This window comes from Bufo gargarizans, chromosome 6 (genome assembly GCF_014858855.1).
Source record: "Bufo gargarizans isolate SCDJY-AF-19 chromosome 6, ASM1485885v1, whole genome shotgun sequence".
Lineage (NCBI taxonomy): Eukaryota > Metazoa > Chordata > Amphibia > Anura > Bufonidae > Bufo > Bufo gargarizans.
In genome coordinates this window covers 318,606,103-318,631,538 of record NC_058085.1, presented here as the reverse complement: position 1 = coordinate 318,631,538, position 25,436 = coordinate 318,606,103, and the positions used below count along the sequence as shown (strand labels likewise).

At 46.0% G+C, this 25,436-nt stretch overlaps 1 protein-coding gene across 1 annotated transcript in view; it reads left to right on the top strand.

Moving 5' to 3' along the window:
* The first annotated feature begins 744 nt into the window (after positions 1-744).
* The window catches only part of BMP7 (bone morphogenetic protein 7), a 75,354-nt gene continuing 50,662 nt past the window's right edge, over positions 745-25,436 (top strand). The window contains exon 1 of the mRNA XM_044297360.1: positions 745-1,423. Within this exon, the coding sequence (XP_044153295.1) occupies positions 1,027-1,423 (397 nt within the window). The 5' untranslated portion in view covers positions 745-1,026. The remainder of the gene's footprint in view (positions 1,424-25,436) is intronic.

The window sequence follows — 25,436 nt, the reverse complement described above, 5'->3', positions numbered from 1 at the left end:
GTTCTGCGGTATGTTATTCACAGATGATTGCTAGGAAATGCTGGGAATAACGGATGACATACTGAAGCCATGCGATGGAAACACGGACAAACGGGACGCAGTTGGAGACAATTCTGATTCCACACAGTTGGAAAATTGTCAGTTTTTAGTGGACAGAACACACAAATTTTCCATCTCTAATGCCTTGTTTACACATCTGATCAAATAACTAACGTGTGAACAAGGCCATATCTGAATAAACCCTAAGAAACTGTCTGAAGAACATCTTTATATGTCCAACCTGTGCAGAAAACACAGAGCAATGATGTATCATATGAGGGGGGCATTTTGGGATGAACAGACGGGTGTTCTGAAACTTCTCATTGGGTATAGCACAGAGTACAGAGTCAGCCGGCAGTGATGCTGATTACTCCTGACTCGCTTGATGTTGACCTCATATTCTTTCAGCAGATGAAAGCATTGTTAATTGCCTCCCCCTTCTACTTTCCCCAATATGAAGCAGCAGAAGACACACAGACAACCCTTAATCTGTTTACTTAACATTACCCGGCAGGACTTGGCCCACCCTTCTTCTATAGTAGTCCCTTCCAAACATCTCCAAAAGAATCAACCTGATGGGATTGAGCAGCAGTGCACCAAACTTATTTCTTTTCATTTTTTTTACCCTGCTCGATTCCCTCCTCTTGGACTCTGCCTGCTCCTCCCATCACATTCAGTCTCCTGCTGGCTTCGTCTGCTGCCTTCACAAACCACCACTTAGTCTTTGCTAGGGAAAGAGTGAAGACGTATCAAAAGGCTCGAGGAAAAGAGAACCTCAGGACCTGTCCACCTTCTACTTTGCTGTCCTTAGACACACTCCAATCAACTCTCCAGCCATGACTGGCTTCAGCTGATGTGCAGAAAACCCACAAGAGATCCCAAGGACTTCAGTAGATGCACTGGTTTATTTAATGCTCTCCTATGTATGAACTCCCCTTTGGATAGAAGTGCAGGTGCTATAAGCCGTAGCCTACAGATCCAGGGGAAATGAATGTCTTCTTGGGGATCAAGGCTGGTTCCACGCTTCTCTGCAGCTACTTGTTGCTAAGGTCCATATTAGCTGATTTCACTTTGGACAATGAGGTCCACTCCAGCTTCATCCAAAGGAGGTTACGGAGCCAGGAGCGTCGGGAGATGCAGAGAGAGATCTTGTCCATTTTGGGGCTGCCTCATAGACCGCGTCCACATTTGTATGGCAAACAGAACTCTGCACCAATGTTCATGCTGGATCTATACAATGCCATGACAGTGGAAGAAGAGGAGGCTGAAGGGTTCTCGTATCCATACAAGCCCATCTTCACCACGCAGGGTCCACCACTTGCTATTCAACAGGACAGCAATTTCCTCAACGACGCTGACATGGTCATGAGTTTCGTCAACTTAGGTGAGTAGTAAGGGGGACACTATCCTTATTCTATTCTGATATAAGATGGGGCACCACACAATGTTGTTCTGGGTATATATTTGGCAGCTGAGGGGTTGACAGCATTGGAGATGTTTCGGTGGCATGTATAGGACAATATCTTCTTTACCTTTGGACAGAGAATGCAACCACATTGGTCTCTGGAGGGGCTAATAGTCTAATTCCTCTGTAAACGGTCAGTACAGGGGTCAATTTGCCTCATGCCGTTTGACATTACAGTGTTTTTCATCAGGCCACTGGTTGTTAAAGGGACATATCTGCCCTTGTAGCTGCTAGCCCGTCAGTAAGAATGTGAACCAACACGTAGTTTCCTTCTGAGTTGTTGTAGTCTCATAGATCGTCAACTTTCAGCATTGGGTCTGTATCCACCAGTCTGATGGGAATCCAATGAACAGAAACCTGTTTTTGAAGTCACTGTGCTGCCCATGACTGAGGCAGTTGGGCCACAGAGGGTTGAGACCTACGGTAATTGCAAAGAACCAGGGCATGCCAGAATCTGAAAAGCAAGAACACAACCCAAATCATAAAAGCTGCTCAGAAATTCGATTGCTAGCTCTTCCGCTTCATCTGTTGCCTCTCCCATGATTCTATTCTCTGCTTGTGGAGGAGGGGGTCGACTATGAGTGGAATCTTGTCTGAAGCGCGCTGCCAAGGTATAAACTTTTCAGGTGCATGTGTCTTCTCGAAAAGGCACCATCCCAGCAGCTTCTTGGGATTGTACATGATCCGACAGGTTTTCAGCTTTCTCTTTGAAGTAGCAATTACTGTACAGGATAAGAGAGGGGAGCAGGAAGCTCCGAGTTCAAAGCACAGCCCTCAGTGATTCACTCCGCAACACTAAGCGCAAATGGACACACAGACCCATTAGGCGACATAATAACATCTTTCAAGCTGCCTGCCAGACCCCTTCCCTCCTGGAAACCGAAGTGAACATACCGGAACCAAAAAAGCTATTTATACAAATTATATAAGCCCAATAAGGTGCAGTGAGGATACCTTATATCTTCCCACACTTGTCTGCGTCTTTATGAAGTTGCCCTTTAACCACTAAATTTATCAAACTTGTTTCAGACCTTTTCTTAGTTGCTGCTACTACTAACAATTTTCTGAAATGTCCCGGGTTGGGCAATGAGAATATTCAGTCTTTTGCTTCAAATGGACCCATGGATTCTTAAAATCGTAGCAAACTAATGGGCTGTTAACTCTTACTAATGTGTATGGGGGACTCCCGACTTTCCGATGACGTTGGGGGATATAGGACTTAAGCAGTTGGATTTCAACTACCCAGTCGTACTAAGCTGGCACAAGAGGAATCTGGCAGCAGCTTTCTCCCCTCTCCCCTTTCAAGGCACATGCATGCTTGGTCAAGTTGAGCTTGCAGGTGTATGGGGAGGATCAGGAGACATAGATATCAGCCAAACGAGCATTTGACCAACAGCTAGCTAATTCGTATTGCCATTTTAAGATTGGCAAATTAGTGGCTGATATCAGTCATACATATAGATGCTGATGTCTCTGGAGGTCCTCAGCATTGAAGATATGTGATGTGAAGTAGTGATCATGAAGGACAAGGAGGTTTCTGCACTGCGTGCTGCTCACCCTATACGGTCCTTATAGTCACCCTCTCGCCATCCTGGAGTGGTTGATGACAGGGACAATTAGACTGTGTACACTAGCACAGCAAATAGAGAGTGAAAAGAAGGCAGGATTTTGAGCTGTAAAAATGCCATTTCATCTTTATTGCTTTACAGAATAGTGCGTCATTTTGAAATGTCCACAAACGACACTTCTCCGGTGATGTCACTTGTCCGCAACTTGTCTGCTGGTGAGTCACGCTTGTGTTTACCTTGTGACAAAATCTAGGAGTTAACATAGTGGCATCCCAGAGATGTGAGTCATGGTGGAATTATTGTAATAGTATATTATAGGTCAGGGGTCAGCAACCTTCAGCACTCCAACTGCTGTGAAACTACAACTCCCAGCATGCACACTTTCTTGGATGTTCTAGTTTCTCCCATATAAGTGAATGGAGCATGCTGGGAGTTGTAGTTTCCGTACAGCTGGAGTGCCAGAGGTTGCTCCCTGTTATGGGTTGTTCTACATCTGTTATTATTATTATTATTATTATTAATAGTAATAAGATTTTCATTAACAGTGATCTACCCAGAAGACACAAAGATTTCTAGAGACCTCCTTTCTTGTTGTTGCTCCTCTTGATGTGTAGGCTCTTTACCCTTTATTGTTACTCCTCCTGATCGCCAGGCTCTTACCCCCTGTTGCTGCTCCTTCTGATCTCCAGGCTCCTCCCCTTTATTTTTTCAGAAACCTCCTTTGCATCTCCTAACCGTTGCTCCTCCTGATCTCCAAGATCCTCCCGCCTGTTGTTGCTTCTCCTGATCTCCAGGGTCCTCCCCCCTGGTGCTGCTTCTGCTGATTTCCAGGCTCCTCCCCCCTGTTGCTGCTTCTCCTCATCTCCAGGCTCCTCTCCCAGTTGCAGTAGTCACTTAAAGGTAATCTGTCAGCCCTGAGACACCCCCAAACTACAGAAAGTGGTGTATAATGTAAATTACTCTGATTATGTAATATCTTCATACTCCCTTGCATTTCCGAGCTGTGCTCCCACAAACAAGCAGAATGATGCATAGAGGTCTCTTCCTGTTATGCTGCTGGTTTGCGGGAGCGTTAAAAAGAATATGAAGATGGAAATTACATAATCAGACCCAGCATCACTTACACTATCCACTACTTACTCTATTTTGGAGTGATGGACGAACATCTGCGATCAAATGTTCGCGAACTGCGCGTTTGCATCGCACCCATTATAATAGCAGGCGAACCTGAAAAACCTTTAGGTCATATTTGCAGCCACCAAATACAAACTATGAGTGCACAAATAGTCCCACAACAAAGACAATGATATACCAGAGGGGGATCATTGGCAAAAATTCCCACCAAAAATATGTATTTTTGGTGGGAAGGGTATATCAGGGGCCATTTTTATGCGTCTTAAGGGGAAACTCTCAAAAATGTGCCCTGCTGAAGCCTAGAAGAATTTTATTTCCTATCGGTTTGATGTATACAAATGTGCAGCACTCCACGTTTTTGTATCCTGCAGAGTCCATTACAAAAATGCATACGTTTTTTCTACCATGGAACTGTACGGTGAACGGGCGCCACTGTACATCAGTCTGAGACATCTGTTAACGCATACATTTTTGGTATACATTAAATGGATGGCAAAAATAGGATGTGAACCCAGCCCTAGTGTCATAATAAGCACCAGTACACAGCGGAGCAGCGTGGCGGAGAGGGGAAGCCGCCATGTACTGACAGAGCGCTACCTGGTCCTGGTGGACAGGGATGAGGACTTTGTTTCTCAAGGATAATTTTCTACTGGGAAATACAGGGGACAGTATAATACACTAGAATCTATATAATATTAACATATTAGCCCCGAATAATAATACAATTAGGTGGTCATTTATTATATAGAAATACATCTATGTTAGGTGTATTTCTGACACAGATTGTGGCGCAAAGGTCCTTAGCACCACAATCTGTATATTTTTCCCTCTCATGCCAGGTCTAAAAAAGGATGGCGTGGGCAGGGAAAGGGATACAGTTATGGCCATCCAGTTATTGGATACCACCGCCATACATTGACCGGATAACACATCTGTACAGTGACCAAATAACACCGCCATACCGTGACCAGATAAAAGGTAAGAGGGCAAAGTACAGGGAATGACTAGGGGCACTGCACAGGGTACAATGCAGGGTATAAGTGGGCACAGTACGGGGTGGGGGGCACAGTCATATGACCCTGTGACATTAGAAGGTCCTTATGGTGAATGCGGTTCATTCACTCCTCTGCCTCTCATTATGGTGGTGTGACAAGGGTGTGATTATGTGGCTAGAGATAAAGTACAGGCCCCAAAAATTATGCAATAGGCTTTCACCTGACAGCAAAAAACTTTGGATTTTGTGGCTGGAGGTACATTAGGTGGTCACAGGATAACTATGTAACTGTCGGCCAGTACAGGCCCCAAAAATTAGGCATTCACCTGACATAAAAGGCTTTTTATGCCGCTGTATATATAAGGCAAGGACCATTCTTTGTGGCTGTGTGGTGGCAGATATGTGTGGGCTGGCATGAGGAAATTCAATTACACGTTGTCATCACAGGTGTTGAATTCCTCCGAGATCCATGCCTCATTCATTTAAAAAAATGTGAGGTAGTCCACACTGTCGTGAGCTAGGCGAGTGCGCTTATCGGTCACGATCCCCCTGCTGCTCTGAACGTCCTTTCGGACAGGACACTCGATGAGGGGCAAGCCAAGAGTTCCATGGTAAATTGTGCCAGCTCTGGCCACAGGTCAAGCCTGCACACCCAGTAGTCAAGGGGTTCCTCGCTTCTCAGAGCATCCACATTGGCCTTAAACCCGGTGCAGTTGGACACCTGTCGATCTAGGCGTTCCCTGAGGCTGGATCCGGAGGGCGGCTGTCGATGGGTTGGCTGCCAGAATGATCTCATATCCAAAGTGACCAACACATCTTCAAACCACCCTCTTTTTGCAGGCATGGTAGGATTGTTACTCGCGCCTGTTTCGCTGTGGGTGGAAATTCCTCTGCCAGTGCCCGCAACAGCAGAATGCAGCATCTCTCGCAGCAAGGCCTGGAAATGCTGCATTCTGACAGCCCTCTGTGATGCTGGTAATATGTCCGCCATTTTGTGTTTGTACCGGGGGTCTAAGTACGTTGCCATCCAGTACAGGTCCTTGACTTTTATGCTTTATATCCCTCTTCAAATACTGGAGCATGAAGGGCCCCCATTTGCACTAAATTGGAAGCGGTGGAGCACTCTGACTCCTGCTCACCGCCCAGGAGAATGTCGCCCTCGGTCTCCTCCCCCCAGCCACGGACAACACCAGGGATCCCCGAAAAGTTTAAAGCCTGCTCTTCTTGCTCCTCCTCCTCCCCGGGAATTCATTCAGCATTGCAACTTCCTCCTCCTCCAGCTCCTACTCCTTGACAGCTTGATCAATGACACGACACAGTGCACGCTCCAGAAAGAAAGCGTAAGGTATGTTGTCACGGATGGCACCCTGGCTGCGACTGACCAGTTTGGTGATCTCATCAAATGACCGCAGAAGTCTGCATGCTTTGCGCATGAGAACATGTCCTGCCGCAGAGTTCGTACAGGTAGTCGTTAACGGCATGTTTCTGCTGGAGCAGTCTATCCAGCATATACAAGGGGGAGTTCCAGCGTGTCGGGCAGTCACAAATTGGACGTCTAACGGGCAAGTGGTGTTGCCGCTGAAGGTCAGCAAGGCGAGCCATGGCTGTGTAAGATCTTCTAAAATGGGCAGAGATTTTCCTGGCCTGCCTCAAGACGTCCGGGACCCCGGGGTATTTGGCAACGAACCGCTGCACGACTAAGTTAAGGACGTGTGCCATTTTGCCCTGTTTCAGCGCGCTCAGCAGATTGGCACTGTTGTCGCACACCACTTTACCAACTGTCAAATTTAGTGGGGTTAGTCACTGATCGGCCTGTGACCCCAGAGCAGAAAGCAGAGCAGGACCTGTGTGGCTCTTGGCTTCCAGGCACAACAGCCGCAGCACAGCATGGCAACATCTCACCTGGCACTTTAATTAGCTTCTGGGGAGCTTGGGGGGTGCAGAAGAAGAGGCGGTAGCAGTGGAAAAGGAGGAGTCAGCCGAGGAGGAGACGAAGGATGGAGTAGCAGGAGGAGAAGAAGAGGCAGGCCTGCATGCAATCCGTGGCGGTAACAGCAAATCCACACGGGTTACATGCTTGATGGCCGTCAGAAGGTTTTACCCAGTTGGCAGTAAAAGTTATGTACCTTCCTTGCCCGTCTTTGCTAAACCACGTGTCTGTGGTCAGATGTATCTTGACACCGACACTGTGTGCTAGAGATATATTAACTTGCCGCTGAACGTGGCCATATAGTTCAGGGATGCCCTTCTGGGATAAATATTTTCTTCCGGGGACCTGCCATTGCGCTGCGCCAATTGGCCAAAAATGTTCAATTTATATGGCAGTAGTTGGCGGGCTAGCAGTTCAGACAAGTCAGTGGTCAGCCGTTCGGCAAGAGGATTATCCGGCGTCATCATTTTTTTACGCTCGAATATTTGGGCCACGGAAGCCTGCCTTGTGCCAGATGAACGCGACGACTGCACGGTGGAAGGTGGAGTGGAGGACAAATGGGAGGAGAGAGAAGGAGAAGTGGCAGGACGTGGAGCGCCAGGAGTGTAGCTTTGTGGGTTCTGACGGCATTGCTCCCACTGGGCTCGGTGATGGGAGGCCAGGTGCCTTCTTAAGGCGGTCGCCCCTAGGTGAGTGTTGGGCTTACAGCGACTTGTGCGTTGACAGCACAGGCTGCAGATGGCAACACTTTTGTCAGCAGCTGACACTTTAAAAAAAAGCCCACACTGCGGAGCCATGTTCTGGCGCCCTGGGAGCGCAAGATGTGACCCTGCATGGTGGGTGGCTCGTCCCAGATACATTACCAGTCTGCTTTTTGCCTCCTGTGCACTGTAAGTTCTGCCTGCTTCTCCCTCTCTGCTGCTCCGTCTCTCCCTCTGAACTCCCCTCCTCTTCCTCTCTTGTGGGCACCTACGTGACGTCCATCGACACGTCATCATCATCACCTTCACCACCACTGACATTAGAGATCTCGGAGTAGGAAGCAACAGCGGGGACCACCCTCCTTGGGCTGATCTGGGTACTGTCGTCAGACTGCTGGGTGATGGCCGTTGATACCTCCTCTTCCTGATCTGGTGCCAAGAATGGCTGTGCATCGGTAAGGTTTTGGAATGGATGGGAAAATAATTCCTCTGACTTGAGTGGAGGGGCTATGATACTGGTGTCTTTGGGGGTGCACACAGAGAGTGAGGAGGGTGCAGAAGCGGAAGGCCAACCAGACCAACTCTGGTGCGTCCTTTGACATAATCGCACGCACCTACTCCAACTTCCCAATTAGGCCTGGTGCACCTGCCCGACCCCTACCACCCCTGCGGAATGGCCTGCCTCTTCCTCTGCCTGTCATTTTCAAAATGACCCTGTGCCAAAGTCCCTAGAGAAGAGCAGTATTTGTGGAAGCTGATATATGGCATGACCAGCGTATTGTCGAGTCGTTTTACCTCCCACTCTCCCCTCCTTCCCCAATAAAGACACAACTCCTCCAGTGGATTTTATTGGCCACAGCAGCCATTTATTTATTAATAATAATATTTTAAGCATAAATAACATATAACATAACCAATCCAAGGCCTTCCCACCTGAAGGCCCCCCGCCCAAGAAAAACTTCCAGACCACAGAGAAACATGCCCAGCACAGAGAGGGTCCTTGGAGCTCCGTTAAAACATGACAAGTGACAGCCCGTGCCCTCAATTAAATTACCTCCAGCCGATAAACGCCAGCTCAGACGCAGAACCGGTAACCATGGGCAACAACCGTAGGGCAGATACCCGCCATATCACACCCCAACATTCAATACCTGGGGAGTCCAGAGCCCCTTTGGCTCCGTCCCCACCACGCCAGAGCCACCATAACCAGCAACTCCAAGGACCCACCCCCGCTATGACAATGCCGTCCCTGCTGGACCAAAATCTACCCAGAAACCACATCAACCTTGACCGCCGCTAGCTTCCCTTCCCAACCAGCAGCCCAACGGGTGGGTGGGAGGGGGCTGCTGCAAGACTGCTGTCCCACACAAGATGACCCTGATCCCGCCCCTCGCTGCCCTTTTTAAACCTTACACTCCTCCCCTAATGTCCCCCCACCCCCCATCCTTGCAATACCCAGTCTTGCAGCCTTAAGTCCGGCCTGTGCTGGACTCAATCAGTTGTTAGTTGAAGCTGGTATATCGCCCTCAAGCAGTAATTTTGTGGACGCAGGTATATTGAAAACCTCAATCACTATTTCGTGGAAGCTGATAGATCGCAGCCCTCAATCAGTATTTTCTGGAAGCATACAAATGCACTATAATATACTTTCTATGTTAGAAAGTATATTATAAGTATATCACACCCCTCTGTGTATCACACCTATCGATAGTACAATGTTACCAGTCCTTAAAAGAACTTGTGGCCCTATAAGCTACTGTTTGGTGTCCCTAAGTTCCTAACAGCCTGTCCCTGCTCCAAAATGCAACCTCTTCCTACACTGGCAAAACACATAATGTAAAATGGCTGCCAGATTGGGTTCTGTTATAAGGTAGGGGGTATGTCCATGTGTCTCAATTGGCTGTCCTGTCCCACCTGATGGATGTGTCATGGGTCAAAGTTCAGCGCAATGCAAAAGAATATGGCGAATGCGAATATCGCCATACGTTTGGTGAATCGCTAACGTGCAAAGTTCGACGCGAAACGACCTCCGGGCGAACCACAATACCATCTCTACTGACAGATTCCCTTTAATAGTTTTATTTCTCATGCTGACCATGATGTTGTGGTCACGTGGTGGATCAGCTGATCGGGAGGAGAGGTGGCGCTACCGTGCGCACGGCTTTAAATGGTGCAGCGATGCCGGCGCCCTTTGCGATACTGCCACACGCGGGACTCAACGCACTGACTGGCGCGAAACCACAACCAGTCCATACCGTGGGAACAGGTCCACTGACCGGTGTCTCCTGACGAGATAAGTAATATTCTTCTATCCCCATTTGTGACTGCGGCTAATGCTATGATAATGCTATACTGCCACACAATGGGAATTTATGAAGTTTGAACCACACATCTATCAGTTGTTGTAAACCAAGCACTGGTGAACATAATTGTTTGAAATGCCAGTGACCTGCCCATAATTGTGGGTCGGCCATTGATATTAATGCTGACATCAATTCTGTGGGCCCCTGACGAACTGCCACACATCAGGGAAACGCGTCGGGCCACCAATTAGTATTGATCATTCCAGCTTATTGCAGCATTGAGTGTTGGGTGATACACGGCTGTGACACCCACCAACACTCCCTTTTTGCAGGACACCGGTCCCCACTGGCCCAGTGTCACTGTACACAGTGGTTTCCCAGGGCTCTGGGAGCCCATCTGTGGGTGCTGTACTAATTTAGCACTAGGGAATCCTCCCCCCCCCCCCTTCCCTACCCCTTCAGGACGAAGCTGGGCAGTCGGAGCACTGCATAGGGACACACATAGGGGCAATATAGGAGGTTGGAGTATACCAGGAGAAGGGCCCTTTGAGTAGGGCAATATTAGGGGCTGAGACCCAGCATTCCCTTCCCCTTTTTCCTTTACCCTCCCTAGTACTATTGCACACGCACCACGACTGGGGTGCTCGTTCACCCCATCTTTCTATTCATGCACCAATACCTAAGGGCATTTATTTAAATACAAGTAACAATAAAAGTTATTTTTTAAGGATACCAATTTCCAGAAATATCCACTAGAAAGCAGCTCTCTGTATACTGACTTTCTGCTGAGTTTGTGCTTATACAAAGCAGTCTGTTCAAAGAAGCAGAACTGCAGGGTAAAGCATGAGGGGAGAACAGCATCTTGACCTCTAATGACACAGGAAGTAAATTTCAGTCTACCTCAGACTCCAACAGACAATGCAGCTAACCTGGAGTCCCTGAATAGTAAGTAAAGGTAGGGCTCGGTAACCCCAAGTATCAGGCAGTGATTAAAGGTGCCAGTCATATAAATGATGTTATCATTGCCCAGCACCCCCTGGTAGCTGCAGATAAGTGGTTGTTTATCTGTTCCTGAAAAATCTGAGTGAGCAATAGGGCTACCGTCATGCGTGTTATAACCCAGCTTTTTGTAGCCCCTGAGTTGTGCAGTGTGATAGAATCCAGTGATTCTGCCTAATTTTCTTGCCACCACGTCATGATGTTGAACTGGGGACAGTGTGGCCAAATCGCCATGTGGCTGCAGTCTTACTAAGGGTTAAACCCATAGGATGTCTTGGTTGAAACAAGTGGAAGGCAAACATACAATGGGGAGGGGGATTATATATAAAGAGTAAGGAAATCGGTCATAAAATACGAGCACTGATCTGATTTGGTCACCAATGTTTTTGTGGTTTTCTGTGCGCCACGTTGGACACGTGACCACCTAAAAGCCTGTATTTTCACTCCAGCTATTTACAGCCACCTCTGCTGAAAGGCTATGTACAGTATGAGTCATAGCTGAGATCTCATCCCTTCATGTATCTGAGAGGTACAAAATGACTAAACTATTCCATGTAACTCGCTGTCAGGGCAGTTGGCAGACCGCTGCAGGGAGTTGTCCCTGGCAGGGAAGAGGTTAATCTAAAGACAGGACTGGGAAACGGTGGGGCCAACTCCTTGCCACCTTGCTCTGTCTAAACATATGGCTCGTATTGTGTAACCTCCCCTCTCTGATCAGAGGCCCCCCATCATGTTTCTGGAAATCTGATTAATAATGCTGGGGTCTGGCATCTTGTGATACTGCCAAGATATTGTGCACCTCTACAAGTAGGAGAGAAGGAAAATACGTACATCTAAAAACAATGACAGACACAACAAAGTTACCAAGGTTATTTTTGTCATTTAAACCTATGGGTACGACCACACGATCAGGTTTCTACATTCAGTTTTGGAAGCCAAGACCAGGAGTGAATTCAAAAAAGAGGAGAAGTTGTATCTGTCCTTTTTATACTTTCTCTCCTTTTATGATCCACTTCTGATTTTGGCTTCCAAAACTGCATCAGGAACCTGACCGTGTGGCAGCACCCTAATGGTCCCATGGAACGGATGATCCGGCTCGCATTTTTTGGGAGCAGAACCCTTTGGCAATCTCCTATACACACTATGTGTATATAGACACGCCTACGTCATCACATCTGTAGACCCATAGAAGCGTAGAGACGTGAAGCGGCAGTCACCTATACCGCATGCTATATCTTCTGCAAGCCTTGACTTGGAGTAATTAAGGTTTATTTAAGGCAGTGGTGAGCGCCGATTTTCCTTCTCTCCTACTTGTGGGTTACTGCACTTTATTCATGTGCGCCACCAATCTAGGCATGCCGAATTGAGGACCATGATAAGGTAGTACCGCCTTTCCATCTTTCAGCTAGGCAGGCATCAGAGACTGACTCAGGATTCTCCAGCTCCTTGGAGAAGACCTATATGGGTGGAAGAGTTGACAAAAAAAGAGGAAGATGAATATCAACAATTTAGATGAAGAGAAGAAGTTATGAACACAACATTGAGAAGCCCAATGACCTAAACAGGAGGACATTCTAGAGAAAGTCAGTTCATAGAGGAAATCTTCTACATACAAAAAAGATGGATTCTGGTAAAGAAAGAGCCGTTTAATATCTAACGGAATTATAACATGCAACTTTATTTATTCTTAACAATGTTTTGATTACAAATGTAGCACATGTTCTCAGTTTACATATAGAAGTAATCTACATAAATAGTGGGATTACTTCTTTAAGTGTATTCCATTACTTATCTTATACTGATCCTGAGTTACAGTCTTTAGAATACTCCGGAGCTGCACTCACTATTCTGCTGGTGGAGTCACTGTGTACATACATTACATTACTTATCCTGTACTGATCCTGCATTACATGCTGTATTATACTCCAGAGCTACACTTACTATTCTACTGGTGGAGTCACTGTGTACATATATTACTTATCCTGTACGGATCCTGAGTTACATCTTGTATTATACCCCATAGCTGCACTCATTATTCTGCTGGTCGAGTCACAGTGTACATACATTACTTATCCTGTACTGATCCTGAGTTACATCCTGTGTTATGCTTCAGAGCTGCACTCACTATTATATTACTGAGGCCGCTTTCACGCAGTCAGTATTTGGTCAGTAATTTTTTCCTAGAGAGAAAACATATTCTTGAAAGGATTCTTCCGTGTTCTTCCTCTTCTCTATTTTAGAGCCACTCTGCTCACCGTAAAAGTACTGATGCAAAATGTTGACCAAATCCTGATTCAAGTGAAAGTGGTCTTATCCTGTGCTGACCCTGAGTTACCAGACAGTGAACACACAGGGAGTATGCTAGGAGAGGTTAACTCTTATGCCTGTGGAATTGTGAGTGCAGCTCCGGAGTATAATACAAGATAACAGTGTGACACCTTTTTTTCTGCAGATTAACTTGTACCTTATATAGTTGATCCTTGCTGCTATACTTGAGCACAAGGTCCATGCCGTAGTCCAGGCATGCTCAACCTGCGGCCCTCCAGATGTTGCAAAACTACAACTACCAGCATGCTCTAATAGCTGTAGGCCGCCCAGGTATGCTGGGAGTTGTAGTTTTTCAACAGCTGGAGGGCCGCAGGTTAGGCATCCCTGCCGTAGTCCATACGCTCACAGTGTCACTGTAGATACGCTAAAGTCTTTGAATCCTAAATCATTCAGCCTGCCTGTGCAGTACGCAGCTCCAGCTCACTGGATTGGTGAATTCATGTAACAAGAGGCTATTTTTGTACATAATTACACGTCCTGTCCAGTGAATTTTTAAGGGCTGGTGACAGAGATACAGCAGGAATGAAAACATTGTAGTCTTGCTGCTTAAATACTCCAAGTTATATGGAGAATATCTGCAAGCTACAGACAGGGAAAGCATTAATGCCTATATACACCTTTGCAGCAATTGTTACTGCTCTGCTGCATCAAAAATAAAAATAATATAAAAAACAAGAAATTTGCAAATATTCTTGATTTAAAAAAAAAAACTAGCATATTGTGTATACAGCACAAGCAGATCTATGCGTCTCCATGGTTACAGACTCCAAACAAACCCTGTGCAGTCTGGTCCTGCAGTCATACATACATTGGATAGGTTGCTAAGAAATGGGTGACCGATGGGAGTATGACTGCGACATATGGTTTATTTGTAGTCTGTTACCATGGAGACACATAGCTCTGCATTGGAGCTGTAGACACAACCTGGTAGATTTTATATCAAGAGCAATAAAAATATGATTGTACAAATCCTTTGAACTTCAGTCTTGTTTGTGTCGGGTGCACATGTGGATGTGACATTATAGTACATTCATTGTCAATGGGGACAAAACTGAACGAAACGGAATGCACTCCATTCTGTTTGGCTGCGTTCCCATACCGGAGAGCAAACCTCAGCATGCTGTGGTTTTCTTTCCGTCATGGGATGCTGTGCAAGACGGATCCGTCCCCATTGACTTGCATTGTGGGTCATGACTGATCCGTCTTGCTCAGTATCTCTTGATGGAAATGTATGTCTCCGGTATGGGAACGCAACCGAATGGAATGTATTTTGGAGCATTTCGTTCTGTTCAGTTCAGTTTTGTCCCCCGTTGAAAATGAATAGGGACAAAACTCTGACACAACAGAAAACGGATCCGTCCCCCATTGACTTTCAATGTTCATGACAAATACATCTTGGCAATGTTAAAGATAATACAACCAGATCCGTTCATAACGGATTCAGACAGTTGTATTTTCAGTAACAGAAGCATTTTTGTTGGACCCTGCCTAGTGTGAAAGTAGCCTAACCACCAACCACCAACCGTCTACTACCCCCCCTCCCCTCAGGTTCAGGTGTTGGAAGCTGCTATAGCTATAGCCTTACATCTGCTGTGTATTGCTTATGTTCTCCCAGCATTAATATCATCTCATCCCCAGTTCTTGTCCTAGTCATACGTGCAGAGTGCAGCTGGGCTGATTCGAACCATATGCCCATGCCACCAGCTGCCTTGATGAGGCCCCCTAGTGGACATCTGCGGCACACTCAGACACAATCAGGCCAGCATCCATGGTGCCAATTAGCTAACTCTCTTTTCTCGTAGCCTATTATCATTTCACAGAGAGCTTTTTTTTTTTTTTTCCCAAAGCCCTGAGGTTTTCCAAGCCGGGTAAACATGCCCTGGTGTTGATTAAAGTAATCAGTGTTGTTTACGGATCTCACTAAAACGCAGCCAAAAAAGTAAAAAAAAAAAGGGCAAAAGCTGGAATTGATTAAAAATGGAAGAAAACTACCAGCAGGTACAGCGAGATTCCTTTAGTCTGTTGACTGATAGTCCAGATAGAACATGTGCTCAGAATAATTCAGTGTGATGGGAGCTGCTCCAGGCCAGAGGATACATCTAGTGCAGGGATAGCCACTCTTCTGACTCTATACTATTGGTTGACTTAAGAATTGTGGGTAAATGTTGGCGCAAAATGGTGCATGTTAGAGCCTCCCCTTTCCAGCAAAGCACTGTCTACTTTCCGCTAAGCCCTGCCCCCTTGCCGAGCATGTAAGATAAAATGTGTCGAAACCCTAGATACGCTAAATTCCACCAGTTTCCGACACTTTTTTTAGACAGATTTTTGGCACAGATACATGCTGAACATGGTGTGGTGTATCTAAGTTTCTTCTGAGCGGATGTATCCAATCCTGGCATATGTGATAGTGCCTGCTGAGATGCTGTATTGAAACACATACTGTATGATACGCCTAAGCCAATTTATTATGTCATGCTGTCTGCTGAGGCTCTGTATCTAAGCCTATTATTTGTGATACTGACTGCTGTATATCTAAGCCTGTCCTGTGCCATATAGCCTGCTGAGCTGCTGTAGCTATGCCTTTTATGTTTGATATATTCTGCTGAGCCAATTTATCTTATCCTATCCCTGTGATTATGTCTGCGTAACTGTCTGAGATGTGTGGTATAGGGTTGTCATGATACCAGAATTTGGATTTCGACACCGATACCAAGTTCAGTATCACAATACCCAATACCATAACAATACTATCTATACTATACGTTCCACACACCCGCCATAGTGAAGCTCCACCAAGCACCATAGTGAAGATCCATGGCACACACACCATCACACACCATGGTGAAGAACCATGACATGCACACACCATAGTGGAGATCCATGACACACAGACAACATAGTGAAGATACATCATACGCCATAGTGAAGAACCATGGCATGCACACACAATAGTGGAGATCCATGATACACCCGCCATAGTGAAGATCCATCTGACACACCATAGTGAAGATCCATGATACACCCGCCATAGTGAAGATCCATCTGACACACCATAGTGAAGATCCATCTGACACACCATAGTGAAGATCCATCTGACACACCATAGTGAAGATCCATCTGACACACCATAGTGAAGATCCATCTGACACACCATAGTGAAGATCCATCTCACACACCATAGTGAAGATCCATCTCACACACCATAGTGAAGATCCATCTCACACACCATAGTGAAGATCCATCTCACACACCATAGTGAAGATCCATCTCACACACCATAGTGAAGATCCATCTCACACACCATAGTGAAGATCCATCTCACACACCATAGTGAAGATCCATCTCACACACCATAGTGAAGATCCATCTCACACACCATAGTGAAGATCCATCTCACACACCATAGTGAAGATCCATCTCACACACCATAGTGAAGATCCATCTCACACACCATAGTGAAGATCCATCTCACACACCATAGTGAAGATCCATCTCACACACCATAGTGAAGATCCATGACATACTTATCAGAGCTCACAGATCGCAGCAGCCCACACTTGTCTCTGTACACAGGCTGTAGCCACATAGAACTGCACAAGAATGTGTAGTTCTCTCCTGGCACTAGTAACCTGCAGGTCAGAGATCCACACCTGTCCTCCTGTCCTGAAAGAAGTCCCCTTGTTGTCCTTCATGCCTGGGCCTGAGCCCCCTGCAAACATCTCTGCTCCCAAGACAGGGGACAGCTCTCTCCCAGATCTCAATCCCACAGCCTTCTTGGCTGCTGCCCCTTTTCCCCGGCTTCACTTCAGACGTGCGGCCGCTGATGAGAACATGACATGTGTGGGGTAGTGCACGCACTATGTTCTCTAATCGGAAGTGCTACTAAGCTGCGCAATATAGAAATACTGGAAATGTCTGTATCAAACCAAACCGGGCATCAAAGTATTGGAAAAGTATTTCGATACGTGGTGCAACCCTAGTGTGATACTGTTTGCTGAGACACTGCATCAAAGCCCATCCTGTGAGACGCTGTCTTCTGGGCTATGTATCTAAGCCTGCCCTATGTGATATTGTCGTCTTAGCCACTATATTGAAGCCCATCATGTATAATACTGTCTGCTGTATCTAAGCGTATCCTGCATGATACTGACTGCCTACCATATCTTACCCTATTATGTGTAAGACTGGCTGTTGAACTGTATATCTAAGCCTATCACGTGTGACACTGCTTGCTGAACTACTGTATCTAATCCTATTATGTGCAACACTGTCTACTGACCTGATGTATCTAAGCCTACTGTATGTGATACTGCCTGCTGAGCCACTGTATCTAAGTCTACTTTCACACTTGCGGCAGGACGGATCCGACAGGCTGTTCACCCTGTCGGATCCGTCCTTCCGCTTCTTTGCCGTGCTGCTGGACCGCCACTCTGTCCCCATTGACTATAATGGGGACGGGGCGGAGCTCCGGCGCAGTATGGCAGTTCGCGGTGAGAGGCCGCTGGACTAAAAAGTCGGACATGCAGGACTTTTAGCTGTTGCTCTGCCCCCGTCCCCATTATAGTCAATGGGGATGGAGCGGCAGTCCGGCGGCACTGCAAAATAGTGGAAGGACGGATCTGACAGGGTGATCAGCCTGTCGGATCCGTCCTGCAGCAAGTGTGAAAGTACCCTAATCCCATCATGTGCAACATTGTGGGCTGAACTGATGTATCTAAGCCAATCCTATCTAATACTGTCTGCTGAGCCACTGGGCCCATCTACTGAGCTGTTTTTCTTTTTCTTTTTTTTTTCAGTAGTCTTTCCGGCGTATACAGTAATTACATAGAAAAAATTGGGCTGGACATAAAATTTTCAATAGATGGTTCTGCAAAAACGGATATGGAAGACATATGGAGTACATTCTGTATGTGTTCCGTTTTTTTTTTTTTTTGCAGACCCATTGACTTGAATGGAGCCACGGAACGTGATTTTCGGGCAATAATAGGACAAGTTCTATCTTTCAACGGAACGGAAAAACAGAAATACAGAAACGGAATGCATACGGAGTACATTCAGTTTTTTTGCGGAACCATTGAAATGAATGGTTCCATATACAGAACGTATAGGGAGCGCAAAAAACGTTTGTGTGAATGAGCCCTAAGGGTATGTTCACACAGTATTTTGTCACTCAGATTTCTGCGCTTATTTTGCTCCGAAACCCACATGAAATCCTCGCACGTTGGTTTTGATCGGGCGTTGCCCCTCTTATGACATGTCACTTGCTCATACAGGAACCGCTGTGGGTTTACCAGATGCGAATTAGCCCCGTGGCAACCCAAACGGCGAATCTGCATCACAAATCCTGGTCACGATTTTTCCACGCAGCGGTGAAGTTGTGTGAACGTAGCCGTAGAAAGAGAAACAGACCTGAAATTCTATTCCCTTCAAATGAAAAAAGCGGTCAGTTCTCGGGGCGGGCTCCTTTGAAGTGAGTGAGGGTGGTTGCTGCTATAACACTGCGGGACACCAGGAATAAAGGTTCTGTAAGAGCTGAAACTTTTCCTCCGGGGCGATATTTTATAAAGCGAGCGCCGGTTACAGGCATGTGCAGCTGTAACCTGGCTTGTGTTAAGTCGTTCTCTCTGGAAGGGGGTGCACATTCCAGCTCGCTACAGGGCTCCCCCCTCCAGTCCTGCTGGTGAATTGCCAAAGGTTAACTGAGATGTCACAGCGCTTTATTTTCTGCATGCCGAGCTTGTAACATGTACGTAAAGTTACCCAGAGACTCTGCCTTGTAGAAGAAGTTCGGCTACTTAAGGGTACTTTCACACTAGCGTTTTTCTTTTCCGGCACTGAGTTAGGTCCTAGGGGCTCAATACCGGAAAAGAACTGATCAGTTTTATCCTAATGCATTCTGAATGGAGAGCAATCCGTTCAGGATGCATCAGGATGTCTTCAGTTCAGTCTTTTTGCCTTTTCAGGACGGAGATAATACCGCAGCATGCTACGGTTTTATCTCCAGCAAAAAATCCGGAACACTTGCCTGAATGCCGGATTTGGCTTTTTTTTTTTTACATAGGAATGTTTTAGTGCCGGATCCGTACCGAAAAATATGTGAAAAAAATAAATGCCGGATCAGTTTTTCCAGATGACACCGGAAAGACGGATCCAGTATTTCAATGCATTTGTAAGGCAGATCAGGATCCTGATCAGTCTTACAAATGCCATCAGTTTGGCATACGCTTTAACGGATCTGGCAGACCGTTCCGGCGACGGAACTGCTTGCCGGATTCCTCTGCCGCAAATGTGAAAGTACCCTTAGAATCATCTTTTGCGTTACTGTTCTTCGCCATTTCCAAGATCTCTGCTTGCTGTCAATAAATTAGAGCATTCCTGTAGCCGGGTAAAACCTGTTCAGTCCTTGTTTTTCTCACCAAGCCAAAGGTTTCAATGCTGTTGTATCCAACGTAGACAATCCTCCCATCTGCTGAATTGTATGGAGCGCAGATCGATACATTGTACCTGCACTGATACATTGTAGCAAATCAGGAAAGGCGGGAGACTTGTGCTGCTGCTTTGATCGGCTCAAGAGGATTTACAGCAGACTGGATACAACTGAAGCACACCCTCAGCTGTGAAAACGATTTGGCCTCTTGATGTGAACAATGACTGCCTCCATGCACACAGCAGTGTAGTTTATGTGGATGCTCCGCGCGGATTTTTATTCGGATTTTGCAGCCTCTCTGCACCAAAATGCACGCAGTGGTCTTTGTCTGGCCGCCCCTGTGCAATTTTTCCACGCTGCAATTATAGCGAATGGGGCCGAGTGGACGTCCGGCAGCTCACGGATGTACGCTGTGATTACCTGTTCCCCTGCCGGAACGAGTATCGCCAGTGTGAAACGGGACTTGTGGATTTTGTGATGGATTTGGATACAGATTTTCCCCATATCTCATCCTTTGCATTCCAAATGGTGGAATCTGCACTAAACATCCACACAAACAATTGACGTGCTGCAGATTTCAAAATCCAAACCGCAGATTAATTTCCATGCAGAAAATATCTACACTGTGGGATTTTAAAGGAGTTTTGTGGTAAAAATTACTTTTGAACAAGTTTCTGCATCATGGCCCCGATACAGGAGACCTGCTAACGGTCGTGTGAGTAAGATCAGACAAATCACATGTCTAGGCTACATGCACACGAACGTTGTTTGTTTCAGTGTCCATTCCGTTTTTTGTTTTTTTTGCGGATAGGATGCGGACCCATTAAATTCAATGGGTCCGCAAAAAATGCAGACAGCACACCGTGTGCTGTCCGCATCCGTATGTCCGTTCCGTAGCCCCGCAAAAAAAAATAGAACATGTCCTATTCTTCTCCGTTTTAGGCATTGTTACAATGGATCCGCAAAAAAAAAAACGGATGGCATACGGACTGCAAAATATATACAGTCGTGTGCATGTAGCCTTATTTTACTTTTTTTTTTCATGTGGAAATTGACCTGCCATGCGGATTTAGAAATCCACAGCATGTCAAGGATTTCGCCCTTTGCAGAAAATCTGCATCAAATCAGCAACACAAACCGCAAATAACACATGCAGATTAGGTGCAGAAATCCACAAAAAAATCTGCGTGGAAATTCTGTTTGTAAGCCTGCATTGGTGTGCAGGTACCCTAAAAATCTCATCTACTTAGCTGGCACTGTATTACGGCGTGTGGAAAATCTGCACGTTAGGCTACTTTCACACTTGCGTTTGATCGGATCCGTTCTGAACGGATCCGATCATATTAATGCAGACGGAGGCTCCGTTCAGTACGGATCCGTCTGCATTAATAACTTAGAAAAAATTCTAAGTGTGAAAGTAGCCTGAGCGGATCCGTTCAGACTTTCAATGTAAAGTCAATGGGGGACGGATCCGCTTGAAGATTGAGCCATATGGTGACATCTTCAAGCGGATCCGTTCCCATTGACTTACATTGTAAGTCTGAACGGATCCGCACGGCCAGGCGGTTCAGCTGTCCGCCTGTCCGTGCGGAGGCTGAACGCCGCCAGACTGATGCAGTCTGAGCGGATCCGCTCCATTCAGACTGCATCAGGGCTGGACGGAGGCGTTCGGTTCCGCTCGTGAGCTCCTTCAAACGGAGCTCACGAACGGACCTATGAACGCTAGTGTGAAAGTAGCCTAATACACGTGTGTTTGTGGCTCAAAAACGTTGTTTCATTTATTTATTTTTTTCATTTTTGTCCTAAGTGATTACTGTACAGTTGTCGCATAAATCAGGTGAGTTAAGTGCATTTTAATCCCTTATCGATGTAACTGATTTTAGCCTTTGCGGTAATTCACACGTCCGAGGTGACATGGCCTCTGAGGATATAAATGGCATATTTTGGTGCAGAGGAGTAATTAGATGACTAGATGCTTATCTTCTCTTTCCCCTTCTGGAAAAATGTCCCACACGTATATTTGACGATCTGATTGATAAAGGGTGGTGAGCAGTAGATATAATGAGCAAATATTCCATGTCTGCCCTCTATTGGGGTCATCTGAAACCATACAGGATCCTTCTGGTCTCCCTGCTCTTCGCACAGACAGGTATATGCAGATTCTGGGCTTGTTTTAAAGTGAAGATCCTTCTTTTTAAAGGGGTTCTCCAGTAATAATGACATTATACCAAGTTCCAGCAGCCTGCCCCACTAAGCTAAGGATTTATACTTACCTTGTCATTCACGCTTCCTCTGGTGTCTCTATCTTCCCGTCTCTGCACTGTTTTCTTCCACCACAGCATGGGCATGGTCACATGCTCCACTGCAACCAATGAGTGGCTTCAGCGGTGACTTAGCTTCAAGCATCATGTCACCGCTGAAGCCAGACATTGCCACGCTATGGCAGAAGATGGAGCGAGGAGGACTAGAATGGCAGGTGGACAAGAGTGGGGCTGCTTCTAGGCGAAAGCAGACATTTTTTTACTCCCCTTTAAAACCTATATAAATGAATGGCATGCTATTCATAAGGGAAGGCCTTGGTTATCTACTAGGTGAAGCAAATGAAGGACCTCCCTTGTGGGGAGAAGTGTGCATTTTGATTCCGTGTTGAAAGGTCTTTGTTTCAGATTAGTTTCCCAATAGTAAGGAAATAAACATCTGAACTCAAATGGTTTAGCAGAAGGTGATCCGATTTCAGATACAAACTCGGGAAGGGGAGAACCTGCTATGCCATGCCACCTCCATGGTGGCCATCTTAAGAGACGTCATCTTGGATTCCACTTCAGTTGTTTTTCAAATGGGAAAGTAGGCATTAGAGAATTTCACCAGAAACAATGGCGCGTTTTTCAAATGGGAAAGTAGGCATTAGAGAAATTCACCTGAAACAATGGCGCGCTTCATGTTAACGTAACTTTATTAGTTAGAACAGTGATTTTATGTGAAGCCCATAGATTGACCATAAGGTGTACAGAATGTGTCTGATATGCTGTCCACCCTGTTTGAGTCACCAAAACATCTGGCCGAATGCTAGAACAAGCATCAACACTTTTTCTCTATAAGATGAACAGCTGTGCATCTTCACAGAGTAAACCAGTGCCTTAACATGACCCCACAAAAGAAATCCATAGGGTTAATGTTGGAAAGCTCGATGTAGGAAGCCACTCGATTGGACCCTAGTGGCCAACCACTTTTTTTGGAAAATTGCACAGCAAGATAGGTCTGACAACACATCTGTAATGAGGCAGGGTGCCATCTTGGAAGAAATCAGGAAATGTTCCATCCTCTGACAACATGTCTTCATCTAACAACCTTGCGTAATGGTCTGCTTTTAATGTTCCATCACTGAAGACAGGTCTCATAATTCAGGTACTCCATACACCACCCAGGCCATAACTTCAGGGGAGGAAACTGTGTTAGATGATTCCGTCCGGTGAGGGTTTGTGTTTCTCGGAAATTGGCAAGAACTTTGGCAATTGCCCTGTGGATAATGGGAGGCCTGTGTGGGTGGCGTTGGTTGAAATCCGTTCACTGGAAATGAAGACGATGTCTGCTTGGGAAAACTCCATCCTACACGTCACTTGTACAGAAGAAAAAATCATCGAGAATCAATAGAGTTACATTACAGGAGCTGCCCAAGATAATTAAAAATCCCCGACAATGTCTTAAAATAAAAACACGCGTTATTACTCACCTTTTCTCCAGTGCGCAGAATGGGGCTGTTCAAGGTTCTCCAAACAGCAGTGGTGACGGGGCCCTATATGGCACGTGACTGCTGCAGCCAATCACTGTCCTAAGCTGAGGACAGTGATTGGCTGCAGTGGTGACCTGCCCAATGCATTTGTATACAAACAGTAGTGGGAGTACCGGACCTGCACAGCAGAGAATGAAGCTGGAGAAACAGGTGACTATAGCATGGCTTTTTTATATAATAAGATATGGTAGGGATTGTTCTAGATTTTTTACTTTCTTGGACAACCCCTTTAACATGAAACAGACCCGATGAATGAGCGATAAGCTCGTTCATTGATGAAATGATTTTTGGTGTGGACACCCCAATCCTCATTCAAAGGAAGCAGATTGTGCTGTGTGAACAGTGCTCTGCTGCGCAGAAACAATGAGACTGTATGAGGCGGAGCGATAGCAGTATCAGGAAGGATTGCTTTCTTCCCAGTAGTAATCTGCTCATCAGCACAGTGTGAACGCACCTTTACTCCTAAGGGTAGAGGAGAACACGAAATAAAGTACATTTTATAACCTGCCGCTGTCACTTTTCAGATTATATTGCAGTTCTCTGTTGGATTCAAAGTGTTGAAGTATCAGGATTTCCAGATTATCAGATGCCATGCCATAGAGGACATCTCCCCAGACAGTATCTGTCTCATTAATGGACAGATGTGCTTTCATGAACCTAGTAAAGGTGAATGTGAGAGCCTGCAGGAGCAATAATGGCCGCCTCTTTTTGGGGGATAGTCAGTGAACTGTCAGACCTCCCGGTATGTTAATCCCATGTCTGCGGAGAACTGTGTATGTTACCCTGATGCAGAGGCTTATTAGCCTGTCTACATCTGTACAGTGGATTATGGAAGTCATTTTTCCTGGGCTGTGGAGATTTCAATGATTTCAGCTTCGTAATTACAGTGTTAGCAGGATGGTAAAGCAGAGCTAGATGTGTACTCTGCGCATTCTCATGTCACAGTGCGGCAGTATCAGTACTGAGCGTCTGGTCAGTTCACACTGCCATTGCCCTCTGTTGACGAGATATTTCAGTATGGTGTTATAACATGTACCTGCGGTCCTGGGCTTCTGTACTTTACACTTCCGTATAGATCCCAGCATTCAGCTAGTCACCCAGAGGGACCCCCCTGCTCATAGTAGATGATCCTTCACAGGAATAATAGCAGGAATAATAGCACTGTGCTCTTGTCATGCTTTTGGCCCTTACAGGTGTTCAGTCCTGGGTAAATGGAACAGATGTTAGACAAGGCAGTACTAGTAATTATATTATTGTACATAGGATGCAGTATTATAGCAGTTATATTCTTTTACCTAGGGGACAGTAGTATAGTAGTTATATTCTTGTACATAGGAGCAGTATTATACTAGTTATATTCTTTTTCATAGGGGTAGTTTTAGGGTCCATTCACACGTCCGCAATTCTGTTCCACATTTTGTGGAATGGAATTGCGGACCCATTCATCTATATGGGGCAGCACGATGTGCGGCCTGGATCCGGAAATGCAGACCTGCACTTCCGGGTCCGCATTTCCGTTCCCGAAAAAAAATAGAACATGCCCTATTCTTGTCCGCAATCGCGGACAAAGAATAGGCATATTCTATTAGTGCCGGCGATGTGCGGTCCGCAAAATGCGGGACGCACATTGCCAGTGCCTGTGTTTTTGTGGATCCACAAAACGAACACAGACGTTTGAATGGACCCTTATAGTAGTTATATTCTTTTACATATGAGGCAGTATTGTAGTAGTTATATTCTTGTACCTAAGAGTCATTA